The following is a 20,396-nucleotide window of genomic DNA, read 5'->3' on the forward strand; positions in this document are numbered from 1 at the left end:
GTGCTCAGTTCCTTGCCTACATAGCCCCATACAGTACTAGTTTAGCGACTCCTTTTACTGTATATGTAACCCAAACAAACTTAGGCATGGGGAGGACAGGCTGGTTCTGGGTCCAAGGAAGCCTCACTGGGAGTAGAGTTATGTAGCGCTGGCAACCTGCATTCGGGGTCAGTCACCTGCTATGTGCCCCGTCACCTCTTCTTTCATACCACCTAACAGATGATTGATTTGGTGAGAGTGAAACTTCAAACATTAACAGAGCCAGCTGGCATCTGGGGACTGTGGGGAGTGATTGGTGGTGGTGGTGGCGGTGGGAGGCTCAGTGGCACTCACTGCAGCAGGGAAGGCAGGGCAGGCATCAAGCCCCAGTGAACCTTGCCAGGTGTATGGGCCCAACAGTTACCCAAACACACATCAGATCAAAGCCCAGCATCTCATTTTCCAGTGGCCAACCAGATGGGTCTGGAATTCAATAAAGCTTTATGTCACTTATCTGTTGTTGGAGATATATTATTAATTTGTTTTTGTCTCTGGGATCAGAGTTTGGCAAGGAGAAGTCCCACAGCTGTCTGTCAAACTGCCTCTTTGTTCTGTTTCAGCTGCATACTGGAAGTTCCTCTGAAATTGACATCCGACTTCAGAGTATAAAGACTCTGTCAAACAACTATGCCAGTTCCTTTTCCAGTGTTGTTTTGAGCAGACCAGTCCTTCAAACTAGTCATAGCCAATAAGATCCACGTGGCTGGGAAAGGGAAAAAACAAAACAAGTTCTTCTTCTGATAAAATGTATGACATGTCTTATTAGAGTTCAAGGATATCACACTTGTAAGTGTCCTTATAATGTTAGGCTTATGCAGTTACAGGAAATACTTGGCTTTGAGTAATCAGTAATTAAATGTCTGCTGATCTGCTATTGTAGAACAGTCAGAGCATCTTGCAATGGATTTGGTATTCCTTTCTTGGCCACAAATGCAATAACAGAGACAAGTTACAGAGAGAAACAGTGTTTTCTCTGGTGGTACTCAGAGGGTACACAGTACTTGCACCTTTTTTCTAGAAGCAAAGCACTGGAAACACACATGTTGTGTCACCTTAAATATGAAAAGAATTATTATGGAAGGTATGCCCCCCCCCTATAATACTCCAATAAAGCTGATTGGTGGGAGATTTATTGCAAACAAAAGGAACTACTTCTTCACACAACACATAAACAATGGCATTTGTGCCCATAAAATGTGGTAATGGCCTCAGATAGATGGCTTTGAAAAGAGATTAGGCAAATTAAGGGAAGGATATCCATGATACCCCCAGGATTAGAGGTGGCATGCATCTGAATACCAGTTACAAAGAAACAACACAGGAGAGGTCAATGCTATCAGGTCCTGTTTGTGGGCTTTCAATTGCACATTGGAGGCGGGGAGGAAAGTGTTTTGCATATGTTCAAAATATCCCCCCCCCCGCTCTCTAGTATTACTTGATGAGCTCCAGATCTTTATCTGTGAGATCAGATCCCGCCCCAGGTTCTTGATCGTGAGATGAGGGGAACTTCTTTCTTTAATATGGAAATTGCGGCAAAACCAAACCAGAGGCCTTCTCTTCCTCCGGGGAGGGTGATATGGTAACCATGGTGATGGGCGGGGCTGCGTTTGTGCGCGATGAAGTCACTGTTTTGGCGCCGCCCTGCGGCAGGCTCAGCTTCTGACTCCCCCGCCCGCGGCTCGTTTCGCCTGCGCAGGCGCGCTCGCGTCACCAACGTCGACTCCCCTCCTTCTCCTCTCCTCTTCCTTGCTTGAGGCGTCGGGCTTCCGTCGCTACGCACGCGCACTACCGCGCGGCGAAGCCTACGAATGCCCGGCCTCTCGCTTTTCCTTCCTTCGTCCGTCTGTCCCTCCCTCCCTGTGACGCAATCAGCTCGGGAGAGGCGGGGCTTCGTCGGTCAGCTGATCGCGGACGAGGGTTTTGGTGTGGATGGTCCGCGCCGCTGAGAGGGGAGAGAGTCGAAGGAGGTGGAGGAGGAGCCAGTCGCCGCCGCCGCGATGCCCTCGGAAAAGAGCTTCAAGCAGCGACGCACTTTCGGTGGGGGAAGGGCCTGTGCGTTAGCCCCTGGGGGGGCAAGAGGGGGCTGTTACTGAGTCGGGGGGGGGCGTTGGGGAGAGACGCACCACATCAAGTGGGGTGGCCAAGGGAACACCTGCGAGGCGGACTTGAGTGGGGGGGGGAGCTTGCTGACTGGAGGGGGGATACTCAGAAGTAGGGAACGGTGAAGAGCTGGGGACATGGTCCATGAACGTGGCGGCGGGCGCTATGTGTGCGATATGTGTGGCGGTGGGGAGAGGGTAAGTGGGTGTCGCTGGGGCAAGGGAAGAAGAGTTGAGGAAAAGGCAAAACACCCCCTCCCATTTTTTTTGGGGGGGGGGGAAATGAGGCTTCTCCCCTTATTCCCTCACGGAGGTCCTTGAGAAGGTGCTTGGCCTATAATCGCACTCCCCGTCGGCCATGGGGGGCGGGTTTATGGGTTGGTGGCACAGTCGTATCCCCCCTCCCTTTAATACAGTAAGCCCCTTTCTCCCCATCTCCTAGATCTGGATCTTGGGCAGAGTGATTCACCACGCACCATGACTGTTATTCCCCCCCCCCCAAATTGGGAGTGTAAGGAGGACCCCCTTGCATTACTCCCCCCCCCCTTGAAACCCCTTAAGGATTGAAGGCTAGCCCTGAGGATGACTGTTGGTGGTTGGAGGCCGGGGTTGGAGGGGCCTGAGGAGTTGTGTTTGAGGCGAATGCAGGGCCTGTTGACGGCTCTGCCGGCTTCCGTGGAGCTCAAGAGCCAGAGGAGTAAACAGCCCCCCCCCCGTGCCAGCCTCTTTCTCTGCCTGGCATCGTGCCTGCTCTGCACTCTGCTGTAGCACCCCTTTCCCCTCACCCCCAGCACTTAGAGGGTGGTGGGGCCTACCCTTTGTTGATCAGTTGTCAAAACACTGGAGATGGTGCTGTTTATCTTGAGTATATAGTATTTTGAATGTGAGAAGGCCAGATTACCGTATATGTTGGATGCTGTAGTGTAGAACTTCTTGTCTGGATGCTGCATGTGTTTGTAGTTTCATTCCCAGGCTTTATCCCTTAGCAATGTGAAAGTATTCAGTACTTATGACGGATCCCCTTCCCTATTCTTTCCTGAGTATTGCCTGCACAACTTTAAGCAGTTCAACTGTTTGGATTCCATGGATTTGTTTGTCTCCGATCTGCTGTGTTAGTTTGTTGTTATGTGAGGAAGCAGAGGGTAATGTTGAATCATTGGGCTGCAATTTTCCTAATACTGTTGATGACCAAAACAGAGGGTGACCTCCAGACTGAAGCAGGAAGTTTTGGGAACAACGTTGGGCAATTACCTCCACCTCTCAGGAGTTAGTGACAGATTAAATAACAAATAATGGCTGTAGCAAAGGCTTGTGAATTAGCTAGCCTTCCAGCCAAGTCCACCAAGTTTCAGCTTCGTAATATGATCCAAAAATCCTGATGTAACAAGCCCTAGTTAGGTTCTACTGTAAATGTCCCTTAGTTATTACTATCACTTAAAAAAGAAATACAGGAAGACTCAGGCTGTTGCTTTGGTTGTTACTGTTTTTGTTCTGCTTAAACTGGTTTTCCTGCTTGCATGTTGGAGTGGAAAAAGAATTGAGGCTTTGTTTTGCTTCTGTGCCGCTGAAAACGAAAGTAAAGGTCGTTCTAGCTGTTTGTTTTCCTTTGCAAAGGAGTTTTGGACACCAACAGTCCTCTAGGCTGGGGGTGGGGAAACCTAGTGGAAGCTCTTTAGCTTTAAGAATGTAATAACTATAAGATATATTTAAAATTCTTTGATGAAATTAATATTTTATACTTTTAATTTACATAGAGCACTTTTCCTCGAGGGGATAGCCATGTTTTCTCACTAACTTCTAGTCCTTTTAGCAGTAAAAACAAAGAGTCTTGTAGCACCTTAAAACTATCATTATGACATAAGCTGTGAAGTGGGCTCTAGTGTAGTCTTACGCGATAAGACTCTTTGTTGTGTTTGCTCCTTTCCCATGGCCCTCACACTGGGTCCTTGGGCTTCCCAAATGCTTTCAGATTTAGAACTACTTCAGCCTTAGCAGATTTGTTGTACTACTCTGTGCCTTTAAACCAACTAAGCTCAACTTTTTTCTTTTTCTTCAACTTAACTTGCCTGCTTTAACTTTTCACTATGAAGGGTTATGCTTCTTTATTTTTCAGATGGCATTTTCTCTCCCCCCCCCCGTTTGTCTTAAGTTGTCCCCACCCTTCCTGTTAATAAATTGTGCTGCAGAATTTCTACTAGCACACAGGTATGGTGGGGGGTGGCATCAGTTAGCAGCTTCATTTGTGGGGCTACAGTCAAAAGTGGGCAAGTACCCCTTTTTCTCTTGTGCCTCCCCCTTTCCACTCTAGCTTCTTCATTCCCTGCATGAATTTTCAGCAGCGCTTGAGTTGCATTCCCACCCTGATCTAGAAAGACTGCCAGTTAACCTTGCTTCTAATGTGATCAGCTTGGGTATACTAATGTGGGTGTGGTTTAAGCGCCTCTCATTCTGCTTATGATTTATTTATTTGATTTATATCCTACCCTTCCTACAAACTGCTGCCTCTGTGTGTGCTTCTCTTCCAGGGCAATGAAACACCAATATAACAGGTTGTTCTGTGTAGATATTATATATCTGACGACACTGCCTCTTCAAGCATTTAAGTACAACTTTCTTTTTCTCCCCTGTAGAACAAAGAGTAGAAGATGTCAGACTTATTCGAGAGCAGCATCCTACAAAGATACCAGTGAGTAGACTTTCAACTCTATTGTCCGTCATTTGGTGAGAAATCAGGGAAATAACCTGATAGGTAGTGGCAACACGTGCACTTTGGGGACTAGCAGTGAAATCATCCATACTAGAGGCTGCAAAGATATTTGCCCTAGTTAAGATTTTTATTTTCTCCCTCCATTTCATTTTACATAACAGAAGTCAATTGTTTGCTGCTCCCAAGTTTTCCTGATTGTAGTCCTCTTGCCCTGTTTATGCATAACTGAATGGAGAAGAGAAGGGGCTGAAATTGGGGTGACAGGTGGGGAGGAGGGCACGCTAGCCTTTCACTGCAAACCTGTGCCAGGAATGGAATTAGTTCTCCCCACAAGGCTGGGGTCTTCTCTATTGCAGCTCCTTTTCACAGCTCAATTCAGGTGACTGGGTTTGTTTTAAGAATTTCAATGCTGAGCCTCATTAAAAATGCAAGGTGGCATACAATAAAATGACAGAAATAATAAAATTATAAACCACTGTAGTACAAAGTAGAATTGCATTAAACAAACCCATAGGTATCTAGCAAGAATATGCCTGTGGCTCACCATACTGAAAAGTCCTAAATTATAAGTCCTAACTTTACCATTTTACTCCAGGTAATCATTGAAAGGTATAAAGGAGAAAAGCAACTTCCCATTCTGGATAAAACAAAGTTTCTGGTCCCAGATCATGTCAACATGAGTGAGCTGATCAAGATTATCAGGTATCTAACCTACCTGCTTTACTGAAAGGTCTCTCATTCAGGACAGTAGCTTGTGCTATATATTAAGGGTTTCCCAAGTGAGTTTTTTTAAAAAGTCAAGTAACAATCATAACAAAGGTCCAGAGTGTTTGACCTACTTGTTGGCAAAGCAAAAAACAACAACAAACTGGTCTTGCTAAGCCTCCCTCCTTCCTACAGAAAAGCCTGGCAGGGAGTGTGCATGGTTGGGCTCCATTGCCTGAAGGTGCCACAACTTCTCGGAGGTTGAGTGGGGAATGTTTTGTTCAGTGCCACTGCCTGTAGTTGTTCTGTACGCCTCTAGGAAGTGGTAGGAGCAGGAAAGAGGCTAGGTGGTTTTTTTGGTGGGGGGAGGGATGCTGTGTTGGTTCTGTTAGAGCCACGGCTCTTCAGGTCTGCCTTTGCCATGCAGCTGCCAGTTTTCCACCCAACTTGGAAGGTGGCAGAGATCTTCAGCAGACAATCCCTGCCCACCTCTGCAACTTCAAAGTTAGGATGGTTGCTTGATACGGAGTGGTGCCACACTCTGCATGGCAAGCATATTTGCCAATGCTTGATCGTAACAGGAATTACGCTGACACAGCTTTCCGTCTCTATTGGTAACTCTTCACAGAAAGGGAACTTGATTATATGGGCTCTTTATAATTCTGGAGTGTGATGCCCGTTACTGAGTAAACTCCTTGCTGTAGCTGGCACTGATGTGCTCTGTAGTCCATTGAAATGGTTAAAATGGGTGGTTAGCATCTAAAAGCAACAACCTAACATGCACATTATCTCTAGCAGTGTTGTCCTTCCTCTTAGGCAACACAGCTGGCCTTAGTGTCTCACTTGAGGCTTTATAAGATCAGTGTAGTTGCAAGTCCCTCCCCTCTGATGTTGCTTGGATGAGGAGGCTGCCTTCAGAAGTGCTCTAATCACACATGTTTTCTGGTATTCATGTGATTCTTGGATGTGGCAAAGGAGGAGACTGTTGCTAAACCTGGAATTTCCAAAGGCAGTTCTTTTTTTGTATTTTGCTTCTGCATTTAAATTTGTTAGCCATGTTCCAAGGGAAGTGTCCATTCAGTTTCCTGTCTTCTAGGCGTCGGCTGCAGCTAAATTCCAATCAAGCTTTCTTCTTACTGGTGAATGGACACAGCATGGTGAGCGTTTCAACACCAATTTCGGAGGTGTATGAAAGTGAAAAGGACGAGGACGGATTCCTGTACATGGTGTATGCCTCTCAGGAAACATTTGGAATGAAATCTGTGTAAACCATCCCCAGTGGCTTGTAGCCTAGGATAGTTTTTACCCCTCCCTCCCACAGGAAAAAACAAAGGGATGTCACCAACCTGCTCACAGTAGTTGTGCTTAGCGGGTGTTCTCACCGTACTGTTTTATTTGTGAATATTGAACAGATGAGTGCCAGTATAGACAAGCAGCGCAGCTTTGTAGACCTGCTATAAAATTTGCACAGGCACATTTGCTTTAAGCCTCTGGAATTTTAAACTATACTGTATGTGTGTGTGTGTTAAGTTGCCAATAAAAGGGATGTTTGCATTAATCATAGAAAATGGGCTAGCATTTAGCAGCAAACTGAAATACTTGCGTGTGACATCTCATAATGTTAAGTCATGTTTCAGCTCCCGAAAACTGCTTTTTAAGAAAGGGAACAAATAGGAGTAATGGTCTGCTTCTTTTAACCTTTTTTGATAGATCAGTGCATGTGATGAAAGGGGCGGGCATTAATTCATTGGTACTGTTACCTTAGAAGGCAAAACATCAGATTGCTAATTATTATTATATACCAAACATCACAGCTTTATGCTAGTTTTAGGAAATATATACATAACTGTTGTCAAAGAAAAGCTTCAGTCTACCCAGAGTTTGGTATTCTGTTCTACACTTTGTTAAATTTATTCTAATTAAATCAACCCAAACCCTCAGCAAAGAGGACTTCATTTTGTCAGTCAGAAAGCATTGGGAGGTAGCAGGGTTTTAAGATTAGCCAATTGCCAAAGTAATACAGTAAACATTGGCAAGCCTCACAGCTGTTGATGTTTCTTTATATTTAGCATATTAACCTCGCTACCCAAGTTCTTGATTTTCATTGAAATACATGAAGAACATTTTTGTATTTCCTCATTGGCAGAAAGTCCTTGTTTCCTTTAGCTGCATTTCAAACTATCAAAACTCAAAAAGATTTTCCCTTTGTTTTAGACTGGGCAATATCTAAAGTTGCAAAGAAGCTTGATCACTGCTTCCAGTTGCATAGGGAATTAAATTTTGCAGTAAACAGGGTATGTCCTGTGCAAAAGGAAAGTAATTCAGATAGTGTCCTGCTTCCCCATTTGTTATACAGTGAAATGTAGTAAGCTAAGACTTATCCTTGTATATTAATGCATGTGAATTTAATTATATGTTATAGCAAACAAATTTTTATTATGTGGAGAAAAGAGGCTAAATCTTGACATGCTGTAAAATATCAATATGACATGCAGTTTCTACCTTTGCATGCATCTGTTCAATCCTTGCTTCTAACAAGTTCACTGTGAGCTTTTACTTCACTGTAAAATTTTTAAGTCTTCTGTTCAGTTACTATTTCTTCATAAGACAGCCATCCTTACAATGGGCTAATGGCTGCTCTTGTATAAATGTTGATTTTTCTTTTGTTTTTTAAAGTGCTGAAATGGATGATTCCATCTCAACTTGATTAGAAGTTAAGCTTATATACAAGTCCATTTTAAAATGATCTTAATGCTGTATATGAAGAGCAGTAGACAGAATTGAACAAAAGCTTTCAGCCTCCCACAACTTTGGCTCAGATTCCTTTACTACTGTTGCAGAATAGAACATTGTCACAAAAGTAGGAGATTCTGTGGCCATACTAATGACACTTGTGAAGATGCTTGAGCTATGAAAAACAACACTGCCTGCTTTCTGAGTGTGGGCAAGATACTGGATTCCAAATGAAACAACTGAGAATTAAGTACCTGTATGAGAACATGGAAAAGCTCCTGACGGAAGAAACTGATATCCCAGGCTGCAGTGTGGCTTTTCTGTACCCTTCAAAGCACCTACCTAAAATGGACAACTTGCAGATAATGCTGTTGGATAGCTCTGCAGTACCTGTCTACAGCTGCCACATTTGAGACAATGCATGTTTATGTTAGCCTTTGGTTGAACCTGCTGCGCTTGCAGTAAGTTTTCTTTAGCCTCCCACTGAAAATGGAAAAAAAAATATTAAAAGTGAGGATGTCTGAAAAGACACTACTATAGTCTTTAATTTTTGTTCAGTACATTAAATTTACTCAGATAAAAACATTCTAAAAATGTACAATTTTACCTTTAACAAAGTATAATAAAACATAAAAATTCAAATACCAGAATACTTGACATTTACAATTCAAAATCAAATTAGGTGGATATTAAATATTTACAAAACTTTTAATATTTATATAAAGTTACATGCACATTTGTAATATAATGTAAAAGAAATGGCTCGAAATGGGCAGAGGTGTTTCCTTCATTCCTAATGGAAAGTTATTTCTGAAAAGAAAGATGTTAACCTGTGCTGCAAGACATAGGCTCTTCCTATGTTTATAAGAAGTTAGTATGCAGAAATAGTTCCAAAGGTAGTTGGAAGAGTAAAAATTGTTTGAATATTTGTTGCTTTCTGAATTACTATTTTAATTCTGCCTTTGGCCATATCTAAGTAAAGCAGCTTAAGAGGCTTATAAGTGTCTATTCAGAAGCAAAACAAAATACCCACCCTTCCCTCCCACCTTAAAATAATTAAGTTGGCCTCAGTTTAGGGCTTTTCCCATAAAAATGGTATTGTACCCATTGAATAACTTGCCTTTTACTTGGGGTGGCTTACATTTGGGTGTCTCTAACAGAATTCTAGGATGGCATGAAAAAAAGGGTTTGACATAATTAAAAAAGACCCTTCTTTGTTCAGGCATGGGCCCGCATACTGCTCGAGAAATTTACCATTAACTAAGTCATGCCTAGTTAAAACCTTAGTTATATGCAAATAGCAATTCTCCAGCAGTTTGCCATGCCAGTTTTTAGTACATAGTTTGTTTCATACAGACAAGGGCTTTTGATGGTTCTGTTTTATGCTCTCTTCATGATGCAAGTTACATTCTCTAGTGTAAAGTTTCAGCCAAACTATGATCTATGCAGCTAGTGTCCATTCCTCTTGCACTTGAGTCTTGCTTCAAAGTCCTCTGCCTGTATGAAACATTGGCAGCCACTTTGTGGATGTAATAGTAGAGAACAGCTTTAATAAAATTAAGTCACTATGTAGGCTTGCCTTTGTATGTCTGTTTACCTTTAGAAACGAACAAGGCAATTGGCTCTCCAAAGCTTTCCCCTGGTAATTCCACTTGTCCACTAGTTAAGTTAAAAAGTTTTGTTTGACAGCCCAACAGTTAGCTGAGACAGCTTTCTTTTTATATGAATGGAAACTATATTTCTGAACATCATACCGCTCATGGGGCCATGTTTCTAGAAACTTTCCAATTTAAATGCCTGATAAAGGCTTTCTGTTGATCCTGGAAAGTTTGTATGGTGTTGGGTTATTTCTGTTTAAGAACTGATACATTTGGCTTTTGGCACATTTTGGGCCAATGGAAAGGCTCCCAACTTTTAAGAGTAAACAATAACTGACAGATTTAGTACAGAGTGGCATGTTTCTGCTGATGTCAATCAGGGTCATTAAGGCAAAGTAAATTGCTCTGTCAGTTCTCATTACCTCTGGTAGTTTTACAAGTTTCCTAATGGTATCCACCTCTATTAGCCGTCTCAGAGGTTCAGTCATTACACGCATAATTAAATATTGTGGGCTGGATCTAACCCTATATGTAATACTGTTTTGGTAAAGCCAAACTGAGGATATGAAAGTCTAGCACTTCATTGCATAGAAATAACTGAAGTTGGATGTAGGGCTGCTACAAACCATGTGTTTTTACAACTTTGGACTTGGTCTCTATGAAGCTGAGAAATGGCAGGAAGCTCATGCTAAGCTTCTCCCAGAGTTGAATATGCAAAACCCATTGAATGCCTACACCCAAGAGAATACACCAGGTTGTTTTTAAAGGCAACAGGTAAGGATAATAGAGCTTATCTCTGATGATATAGAAAACAATAGTGGAGTACCTGGTTTTCTGTCAATCCTACCATTATTTCCACAAGATCCACTGTTTTACTACCTCATGGATATGCAGTGCAGTGATACAGCCAACCCCACCTCCCTGCACCTTCAACCATACAATACTTTCAAGCAGAAATACTCATTTGCCACCTCCATAGTAACATATTGTGCACAGCCACTAAAATGTCCTATGTGGGGCAGTTTAAACTTCAGCCCTATCAATGAAAGAAGATAGCTACAACCAATTCAGCATGAATACAAAAAGGTATGCCTCCGTTTGACCAGGTAGGTCTACAATGTTTCAGTTCTGAGCTTTGCTGGCTTTAGTGGAAAAGAATTCTAACTAGTTAACATCAAAGCCAATACTCTACATATTTCAAATAAAGGAGGCAGACTACAAACCCGAGTTGTGGTTAAGATGTACAGCTGTTTCTTACTTTGTGACTTCTATATCCTGTAAGCAAGAGCCCTTGTAGAAAGACTTTTGCTATGCAAAGTAAAGCAACAACTTGCAAACTCTGCTGCAGGAGTCTGTGTTTTAAAACTCTGTTTCAAAGGTAGAGTACTGTTTCCTGTGGCAGAAACTAATATATGGTAAGATTTGAAAGTTGTAGAGGAAAAGTATTTTTTTAAAGACCTGTTTGAGCTCAGTCTCTGGCACTAGACCCTTGGAAACGTAAGTTTAATCCATGACTGACAAATAAATGCCGACAAGCATAGCATAACCATTTCTAGAATGAACTGAAACGTCTACCTTTGTTCTTTTGGAAGAGAGGGAGGGTTAAGATTTCTTTATTAGAAGTTCACATAGCCTGCTGGTGCCTATTTCCAACCATTGGAACGTCTCTCGCACTGATCTCAGTCTGCTAAAAGTGCAGATAGAATTATACATTCTTCTGTAGTGCAATCCTTTAAAATCCCAGAGTGTAGTGCCTGATTAGTTTTTGAGAAAAAGTAGACATGTTTACCTAGCCTCAAATGTCAGAGTCCAGCAGGCAAATGGCTACTGTACCGTCAACCTCTAGCTCTCACTCCAGATTACAACATAGCTGCCCGGGAGTTCGAGTTTCCAGCACAGAAGATCAAAGTATGGCAACATTCTTCAGCAAAAGTGCAGGAGTTTGTTTACAACAAAAAAGGGTAGTTGGCCAGTTTCACCTCCCATCTGGAAGGTCCAACATTTAAGATCCATGTTATAATTTTGGCAAATCAGTAAAAATGGGTTTGATAAACCCCTAAGCTTCAGTTTCTTCCTAGTGTAGTGAAGTAGAGCACCTTTGGATTAAAAAAATAATGTTAATAAGCTCAACAAGTGGACTTCTCAGATTCCAATTTGAAATTCTGTAATTACTCCATGGGCTTTTGCCATCACAAAAAATGAAGTCCATGGAGTTACTGTCAATCTGTGGAATCTAAACTTTCAGCTGGTGGAGCATATTTTAACCGAAATGTACCTGCATGGAGAAGAGAAATACAAGTCAGCAAGTGTAAGACTTTTGTGAAGTCTACATTTCACAAGCAATGACACATCACACAGTTGAGCACCATGCTGTTCATAGATAAGGAATGAACATATTAGCAGTAGATGTGAAATAAGGCAAGAGCACCATGGATACCAGTTTTGAGTGTGAGCAATCTCAAAGCTTACTACCACAAGAAACCAACCCCTTATTACCCCACAAAACTCACGCCAGAGCAACATTTTACCACTCCTGTACTTTGGTTCTCTCAGGTTTGCTTCAGAGGGCTACTGCTCATCCACAAGAGTACAAACTATTGGCAAAGTGTGAGACCTACAGTGAATTCCACTTGTACATGCTCAGACTTGCCATCACTTTAAATTACTGACCATTTTCAGATTTCCCTTTATCTACCACCCCCTTTCCCCAAGCAGCCAAACCTGTATTCTGAGCAATCTACCAACTGCACTTCTGGCAAGCCAATAATGTTCCTAACCTTGTCGATTGAAATCCATTGGTGGCTGCTTGCAGTCTTGAGCTCGGTGACCACTGGCTCCACAATTGTAACAGGACAGATTCCCATTCTTTTTATGGCCTGTACCACTGTTGTTGCTCATCATCCCCTGTGCTTGGTACACCCCTGCTGTACTTGCCATAAAGCTTTGCATTGGTGGCACTGCAAACGTAGACTGCCCACTCATGACAGAGTCTGGTGTTATGCCACTGTTGTAAGGAGAGTGAACCATAGGGAAGGCTGAGCTGCTGTTGTACTGCTGTGTGTTGATGTAGCCACTGCTGCACAGTGGATTGAAGGGCAGAAATGGGAAAGTAAACACTGACGGTCCGGAAAAGGGGTGCTGGAAGTAATTAGCATAACTGACAGTCATGCCGCTTGAACCACAGTTCCCACTACAGCCACAGGAACTGCACACCATGCATCCAGGAGGCTGCTGCTGATGGTGGTGGTGATGGTGGTGATTCTGATTTGGTACTGGGATACTTCCTCCTGAGCCACTACTACTGCTGTTGTAGAAATTGTTCTCGGCAGCTGATGAAAGCGTGGGGCTGGAGCTGGGAGCAGGACAACTGGGTAGGTTTGCCATATTTGCAAAGGATGTGGAGGGGTGAAGGCTAGAAGAGGCAGTGTTGCTATTTGCACAGAAGCTGCTGCTGGGCATTGGGGCTACTGGCATACTGCTCAGGGCAGAAAAGGCCACTTTGGTATTGGCTGTATAGAGAGCAGTCCGGGGGTTTATTATTGCTGGGGACACACTGAATTGCATATTACTGGAGCAGGAAGGCTGCCCCACAATGGTTGAATCAGTAGGAACCGAAGAGGATACCAGGAGTTTTATGGGGGGTCGTGCCACATGGAAGACGGTGCTGGAAGTTACAGTGGCTGTGGTGCTTGTTTCCACTATTATTCCCGGCTGCTGGGTTGTTTTCACCACTCTGTCTAGAGTGGAAGCATGTACCATTTTGGCCCTTGGACCAAAGTTAATTGAAGGTGTAGAGGAGCCATTTTCAGAAACTCCAGAGAGCACTTGCATGGGCTGATGGGGAGAGGCTGGCATCCCATCCACAACAGTACTTCCAAAGTTCTTCTCCATCTTGATGCCACTTCGAGGTGTGCCAGGTGAGAATTTTGTCCTGTCTTCTAAAGACAAAAGCGAGTGCATAGATGACGAAAGGAGCTTCATGTCTGTATTCCCTCGCTCTGATTTGTGCATAGAGTTCAGTATTCTAATTGGAGTGATGTGAGGGGAGCCTGCAGCTATCATCTGTACTGGCAAGGTGTGGTGACCGGATGGACTGGACACGGCATCATTCTGCACTGGTAAAACCTGAGCAGTGGGCCTGGCTGAGCTGGAGTTGAAGTGATTCAATAACATTACTGGCTTCTCCTTTTCTGAGGCTTCCAAGTGGACCTCTAAACCTACAAGATAGACAGATGTCAGGTACGACCAGTCACCTAAATGCGTTAGATGCTGCAACACAACGAGACAGCTTTCCTTACGTCTCTCATTCTCCTCAGCACTGTCTGAGCTCTCCTCCCGGGTATGGATTCCCATGGGGCTAGAAGAGGAGCTGGAGTATTCTGAAGAGCTTCCTTCGCGGGGGGTTGAGAGGGTTGGCTGATCAACATCGACACGTAACTCTTGTGGGGGCGGGGAAGAGAAGAAGAAAAATCAAGTAATGTGAATGGTACTGTTAAGTCATCTTTAGACAGACAAAATCTGTTGCGACTCCCAAGTACATTTGGCTGACAGCCATTGTTAGCCAGGCTCAAAAATAGATCCATGGAAAGTAATTAACTTGAGTCTATTAATTCAATGGGTCTACTCTTCTAAGTATGACTATCCTGAACTACATTGCTATACAGTATGTTACAAGAATTAGACAAGCGCCAATCTTTCCTGTGTAGAAAATATACATATTCAAACTTCATAGCCTGTTTACCTGCTGTATGGTTACCACGAATGCTTTGGATAGGACCAATATGAGTGGTAGGAGGAACTCTGGCCACCCCAGTGCTCAAGGAAGGAGATGTAGCTGGATTGAGGGTCCGTTTCTCAGACTTTTCCCTGGAATGAAAAGGGAAGTGTGGGAAGCAATTTATTAAAATAAACTTGGATTTAAATCTGAATAGGTTCTCTAATTTAAAGTATATGTGGTATCCAACTAACTTAGAGTAAGCCCACTAAAGAGGTTCTATTCTATTAATTTCAATGGGTCTCCCTTGAGTAAAAATTAATTGCATATAACCTACTGGTATTTTTAGATTTATCATTCTAGACACATGCATGGGGTATAAATGCAACAAAGTTTTAATTCAACTAGTGCTGAATTAACCCAGTCCTACCTCTGGGTTTTCCTTAGGCAAAGTCCACAGCAAGCATTTTTACTGGAAAAATTAGGAGGAAAAGATCCTGAAATAACATGGAAGAAGCCAGTTTTCTTTAATACCTACTTTTCCAACTCTAGCTGGGTCTTGAGCTTCTTCTTTGCACCCATTGTAAGGGATTCAAATTTATTCAGATCTTCTTCAGTAAGGCTCAGGAACTTAGATAGGAAAAAAGGGAAAGTCAATTTTATAGTATGCATTTAAAAATGCTGTCTAATATTGCATACTTGACAGAAGCTTCATTATGAAACTAGTGAATATAGATAATTTACATATTTTGCTTAGTTTTAAAGCAAAATAGATTAGATATATTCATTAGTTTCATGAGGTGTTATCACAGTAGCTAAGGCTCTAGGGACAAACAAGTGTTTAACAGCATCCTAGTATAGAGATGAGCAACAGATTTGAGGACCCTGTGGCTTCCATGCAAAATCAGCTTTTAAATTTGTTTTGTTGAGCTGTTGCTACTGATGCATGCCCTTGATCATTTCTGTTATTTTGTCAAGCTACTCAACAACTGAGGTTGTCTCAGCATCCAATTTTATGTAAAATTATTCAGTAGTTATTTGTCAACTTGCAGACTAAAGGTACTTGTCAGATTCAGAACATCCAACCCAGACTTTATTTTCAGGCTTATTAATATTGATAATTTTTCTAATAAAAGCAGAGAGAGATACCACAACAATACCCCATTCTGTTATTAAATTCAATTTATATTTCATTATGTATCTTTTATAAAGTGTCTAAGATGTGCTAAGCACTGTACACAGATTAACAATATAATGTATTTGAAAACGAATTAGAGCTTTAGATTTAAGAGCAAAAAAATATAGCAAAGAATCCACTAGAGGGCACTCTGATATATATATTTTTATAAAAAAAACACCCCAAGAGTAACGTGATTAGCTTACAACATATCTGAACAGAGTTGTGAATAAAACTGTTAAAAAGAGTGACATTCATTTGAGCAAGGCACAGCAACTCCGCTCTTTCTCAGATCACATGAGGAATTTTGCTTTCTAGGAACAAATACTCATGCATCCAGAAAAAAAAAGACATCATAGAGGGATGTTTGATCTATGTGCAACAGCTTTTCTTAGAGGGTAAATACTTGTAGTGTGTCAACATTTCACAAAGAAACTTCTAAATATTAGATGAAGACTTTTGCCAGAAAGCCAAATCGCTGAAGAAGACACATCTGCATTTCTAATCAGTCTTAAGCCTTTCCCAAAATTTGCATTCTCTCTCTATTCCACAGATTAATACAGCAAAACAAACACAGCAAACTGTTTCCCCCTAGCCAAGCCAGGACTCTACCTTCTCCATTGAGAGCTGTTTGAAAACAGGGTAGTACTTGTGCAAGCGTAGTTTCCGCAGCCAGTCTAAAATCCCATTTTGTTCCTGGGGGGTTTGAGGACTGGGAGTCAATACCGATGAAGAGTTCTCCAACTGGGAGCGGCAAGTGAGTGAGGATGCAGCCCCACCTGTATGAGTGCAGTGGGGGAGTGCAACAGGTGTAGCAGCTGGATGCTGCACATGATGCTGGAGACTGTTCTGTGAAGACTGGATACCAGCTACGCCACAGATAGGTCTGCAAACATAGAAGGAGAAACTATTCTATGCATCAAACCAAGAACAGGCATGCTGTACATTCTCATTTCATCCTAGAGCATGTCCCTTGATCCATGATGCAGTTTGCCATCTTTCTGAAGAGCCAGAATAACAATGAAAAGTCAGAGGGCTGGCAAATGTAAGGCCACAGTTACTCCAGCTGCTTAGGTTAAGGAATTACTGATCTTACAGTGCCAACAGGCATAACCGAGAAAAGGGAGCAGAAGTGAGGATTATGTAGATGCAGTAAGTCACTAACCATCCGGCATATTTACTTCAACATGAGCCTCTTGTATAGAAATGTAGGGATGAGTTTTAGCTGCTTTTCATAGGCAAGTTCTAAGTTAGCATTTATATCCTCATAAGTGTTTTGAGGAATTTGTTTCCATGGAAGAATATACATGGGAAATCTTACATCAGAACTGTAAATGATGTGTTGACTTTCAAAGGCAACTAAACATTTTCTGTGTTAATTCTCTCCACTGAAATAAAGCACCTGTACAAAGTAAAATGCCACCTTTGAATGTCTTTTGAGTTTATCATTGGGTCATCTAAACATGCTCAGAACAGAAGGATGACATAATGCCAGCAATACCAAATTTATTCCACACAAAGAATGAAGGGGCAATCTGTGAAGTCAGTTTCAAAGTGATAGTGAAAAATGTTTCACATAATACAGAAATCTGAATAGCATGCTATAGCTTCCCTACATCACACATACACTAAATTCATCTCACCTTCCGGAAGCACCCAGCGTCGTACCTACTTTATAAAGGGAAGTGTTGCCTGGACCTAAAAACAAGGAGATCAGGTGTTTGGACAAGGCCTGAGTGGTAAAATGTCTATTCACATGTTTGTTAATAGGGAAAAATGAATCATAAAACTCACTTGAACTTTGAAATTGCTGGGAGTGAGATGAAGTGCTGAAAAATTTCTTGACGTGGTCATTTTTCCAGATGTGGGAAGGTAATGATGCCAAATACCTGAAAAATGATTTCAACTGAGTAATGGTGTCTTTGCATTTGCACCACAAAGATCAAAACTGCAGCTTTTAACAGAAGAGTGCCAAAATGAGCATTTTAGCACACATGACACAAACAGCTACTTGACACACTATGGAAATACCAGGCACACATACTGAAGAGGTCCCTACAGACAAATGCTATTTGTTACAATGTGTAAATTGTCACAAGGAGCCCTGGACCTCACAAGTAGTCAATGAGAAGAATATGGTTCTCTCTTGGTACGGAGTATACACAACAAACGCAAACACCTACTAATTTCTGAAATGCAAAGTGGGTCATATTAACACTGCAATGTGCTAAAAAAACTTGAATCTAATCTGAATTTGTACGTATTGCTGCTAACCAAGCACTATAATTTACAATTTATATATATGTATCACAATTTATATATCACAATTTATATATATGTATATGTGTAGGTGTGTACAAATGCATGCCACTTTTCTCAAAATTTGTTTACAATACACAGAAGAATCATGAAACTAGTAACAGTTAAAAGTCAACTAATCAAAAAACATAATTTCAGCAACAAAGAAAAATTCAGTATCAACAGTCAGGAAATATCTGGGTAAACAAAAAGGTACATTAGGGAGCTCATTTCACAAGGTGCGTGTTGTTGTTTAGTTGTGTCCGACTCTTCATGACCCCATGGACCACAGCACGCCAGGCACTCCTGTCTTCTACTGCCTCCCGCAGTTTGGTCAAACTCATGCTGGTAGCTTTGAGAACACTGTCCAACCATCCCGTCCTCTGTTGTCCCCTTCTCCTTGTGCCCTCCATCTTTCCCAGCATCAGGGTCTTTTCCAGGGAGTCTTCTCTTCTCATGAGGTGGCCGAAGTATTGGAACCTCAACTTCATGATCTGTCCTTCCAGTGAGCACTCAGGGCTGATTTCCCTAAGAATGGATAGGTTTGATCTTCTTGCAGTCCATGGGACTCTCAAGAGTCTTCTCCAGCACCATAATTCAGAAGGGAGCTCATTTCACAAGGTGGGTATCATAACATAAAAAGACCCTGCTCTGAACCCCAGGCAGCCAAACTTCAGCAGGATATGGTACCATCATAAGAACCCCATCCAAAGACTACAATGACCTGGGCAGACTATATGGAAAAAGGTGGTCTTGGAGAGAACCTAGTCCCAAGCTGTTAGGGCCTCACTGGCTAAAATCAACCACTTAAAACTTCCCAAGGTAAATATTTAAAATGGAGGGCAAATTTTGAAGTGTACATGTAGATAAGGATGGAATTCTTAACAATGAAAATTTCAGTAGAGGAAATATTTTATAGTATTGCTCATAATAAATTTTCAAGAGATCAACAGAAGTGAAAGACAGCAGACAGGCTTTTAAATGTTCTCCTCTGCCGGTGCTTTGCTTTCTCTTGAAATTAAAAAGACTGAGCTCCCTAGAAACATATGCTAACTACATGCTGTATATAAACATATTGTCATAATTTCTCCACAGGCTTGTTTGAAAGCAACTAAGTATTTGAAGGTCCCACAAGCTGCTTAGAAGCAGAAATGGAGAAGAGATCAAATTGGGAATATGTTTCTCTTGCATTTACATTTTTAATCACAGTTCTGATCATTTACTAGGGATCACAAGACCCAAACTGTTAAGGCAGTATCTGATTTGCAGACGAGTGGGGAGAAAAATAATCAAACCTCAACAATCCAGACCAAATCACAACATCTGGCAAGTCAACTGGTATGTGCTCTTCTGGAACCCTTGGCCCAATTACAATCTCTATGGTCCCATGACTGTGGCTTTATTTTACAGTGATCAGGGACATGTGAAAATCATTAATATGAAAAATGCAGGCACTACAGTTTTGGAGCCTCAAACTTGTAATGAATCCAGTTTTTTAAAAAAGAAAAAGAATCTGGAATCCAACTCTTCTATGAAACAGCAATCACTGTATGGATATGCCAGTTAGTACAGCAAAGGTGGACTAATTAAAACTGATCCCAAAAGCCCAGAAACCTCATGTCCTTACAACTTGCAAAGCCAATAGCTGCAGTGATCCAAATTATTTCTACTATTACCGTATTTTTCGCCCTATAGGACGCACCTTTTTCCCTCCAAAAATGAAGGGGAAATATGTGTGCGTCCTATGGGGCGAATGCAGGCTTTCGCTGAAGCCTGGAGAGCGAGAGGGGTCAGTGGGCACCGACCCCTCTCGCTCTCCAGGCTTCGCGGACCTCCGGAGTTGCCTGCATGCCGAAGCCTGCGCGCGCTGAGCTCAGTGCGCCCAGGCTTCGCGGACCTCTCCGCAAGCAGCAAGAGCGCTCCCGCTGCTTGCGGAGAGTTGCCAGCATGCCGAAGCCTGCGCGCGCTGAGATCAGCGCGCCCAGGCTTCGCGGACCTCTCCGCAAGCAGCGGGAGCCAGCGCTGGGCTCCCACGGCTTGCAGAGAGCTGCCTGTTTGGGGGCTGGGGTCGGGGAAAGCTCGGGCCTCCCCCGCCCCTGGGGGGGGGAAATAATTTTTTTCCCTTTATTTCCCCCCCAAAAACTAGGTGCGCCTTATGGGACGGTGCGTCCTATAGGGCGAAAAATACAGTATATTGCTCATGTCAGCGAAACATGAATTTCAATACTGGGAAGAAACTAACTAAATGTTGATGCACTATTTGGTTTGTTACCAGAGTCACATCCTTCCTGTCTCAGCCTGGGAAATTACTTGTGCTGTTCTGTCA

General features: G+C 42.5%; 2 protein-coding genes and 1 long non-coding RNA gene across 4 annotated transcripts in view; 1 reads left to right on the plus strand and 2 right to left on the minus strand.

The window, feature by feature from the left end:
* Nucleotides 1-432: 432 nt before the first annotated feature.
* LOC128419356 (uncharacterized) lies at nucleotides 433-1,863 on the minus strand. Its single transcript, XR_008331840.1, has 2 exons — nucleotides 1,475-1,863; nucleotides 433-742 (listed from the first exon to the last, which is right to left on the minus strand). It is a non-coding gene; the product is annotated as an uncharacterized LOC128419356 (long non-coding RNA).
* Nucleotides 1,864-1,930: 67 nt separating this feature from the next.
* MAP1LC3B (microtubule associated protein 1 light chain 3 beta) lies at nucleotides 1,931-8,814 on the plus strand. Its single transcript, XM_053399940.1, has 4 exons — nucleotides 1,931-2,076; nucleotides 4,769-4,824; nucleotides 5,441-5,547; nucleotides 6,647-8,814. Exons 1-4 carry the CDS (start codon nucleotides 2,037-2,039, stop codon nucleotides 6,816-6,818), a joined length of 375 nt encoding a protein of 124 aa, XP_053255915.1. The 5' UTR covers nucleotides 1,931-2,036; the 3' UTR covers nucleotides 6,819-8,814.
* ZCCHC14 (zinc finger CCHC-type containing 14) overlaps nucleotides 7,266-20,396 on the minus strand; it is a 39,075-nt gene continuing 25,944 nt past the window's right edge. The window contains exons 6-13 of one of the 2 annotated variants that reach the window (XM_053399939.1): nucleotides 17,567-17,661; nucleotides 17,416-17,470; nucleotides 16,385-16,658; nucleotides 15,134-15,225; nucleotides 14,623-14,747; nucleotides 14,180-14,320; nucleotides 12,659-14,098; nucleotides 7,266-12,156 (exon numbers count right to left, since the gene is read on the minus strand). In XM_053399939.1, coding sequence (XP_053255914.1) covers nucleotides 12,101-12,156; nucleotides 12,659-14,098; nucleotides 14,180-14,320; nucleotides 14,623-14,747; nucleotides 15,134-15,225; nucleotides 16,385-16,658; nucleotides 17,416-17,470; nucleotides 17,567-17,661 — 2,278 coding nt within the window. In that variant the 3' untranslated portion in view covers nucleotides 7,266-12,100. Of the gene's footprint in view, nucleotides 12,157-12,658; nucleotides 14,321-14,622; nucleotides 14,748-15,133; nucleotides 15,226-16,384; nucleotides 16,659-17,415; nucleotides 17,471-17,566; nucleotides 17,662-20,396 lie in introns of both variants that reach the window. The other variant, XM_053399938.1, reaches the window with a different exon arrangement.

This window comes from Podarcis raffonei, chromosome 8 (genome assembly GCF_027172205.1).
Source record: "Podarcis raffonei isolate rPodRaf1 chromosome 8, rPodRaf1.pri, whole genome shotgun sequence".
Lineage (NCBI taxonomy): Eukaryota > Metazoa > Chordata > Lepidosauria > Squamata > Lacertidae > Podarcis > Podarcis raffonei.

Bases quoted from the DNA above. Each gene is read 5' to 3' on its own strand.
- MAP1LC3B (XM_053399940.1), top strand. From the start codon at position 2,037: ATGCCCTCGGAAAAGAGCTTCAAGCAGCGACGCACTTTCG. The intron at 2,077-4,768 runs GTGGGGGAAGGG...TCTCCCCTGTAG, and splicing joins CAAGCAGCGACGCACTTTCG to AACAAAGAGTAGAAGATGTC. The intron at 5,548-6,646 runs GTATCTAACCTA...CCTGTCTTCTAG, and splicing joins GAGCTGATCAAGATTATCAG to GCGTCGGCTGCAGCTAAATT.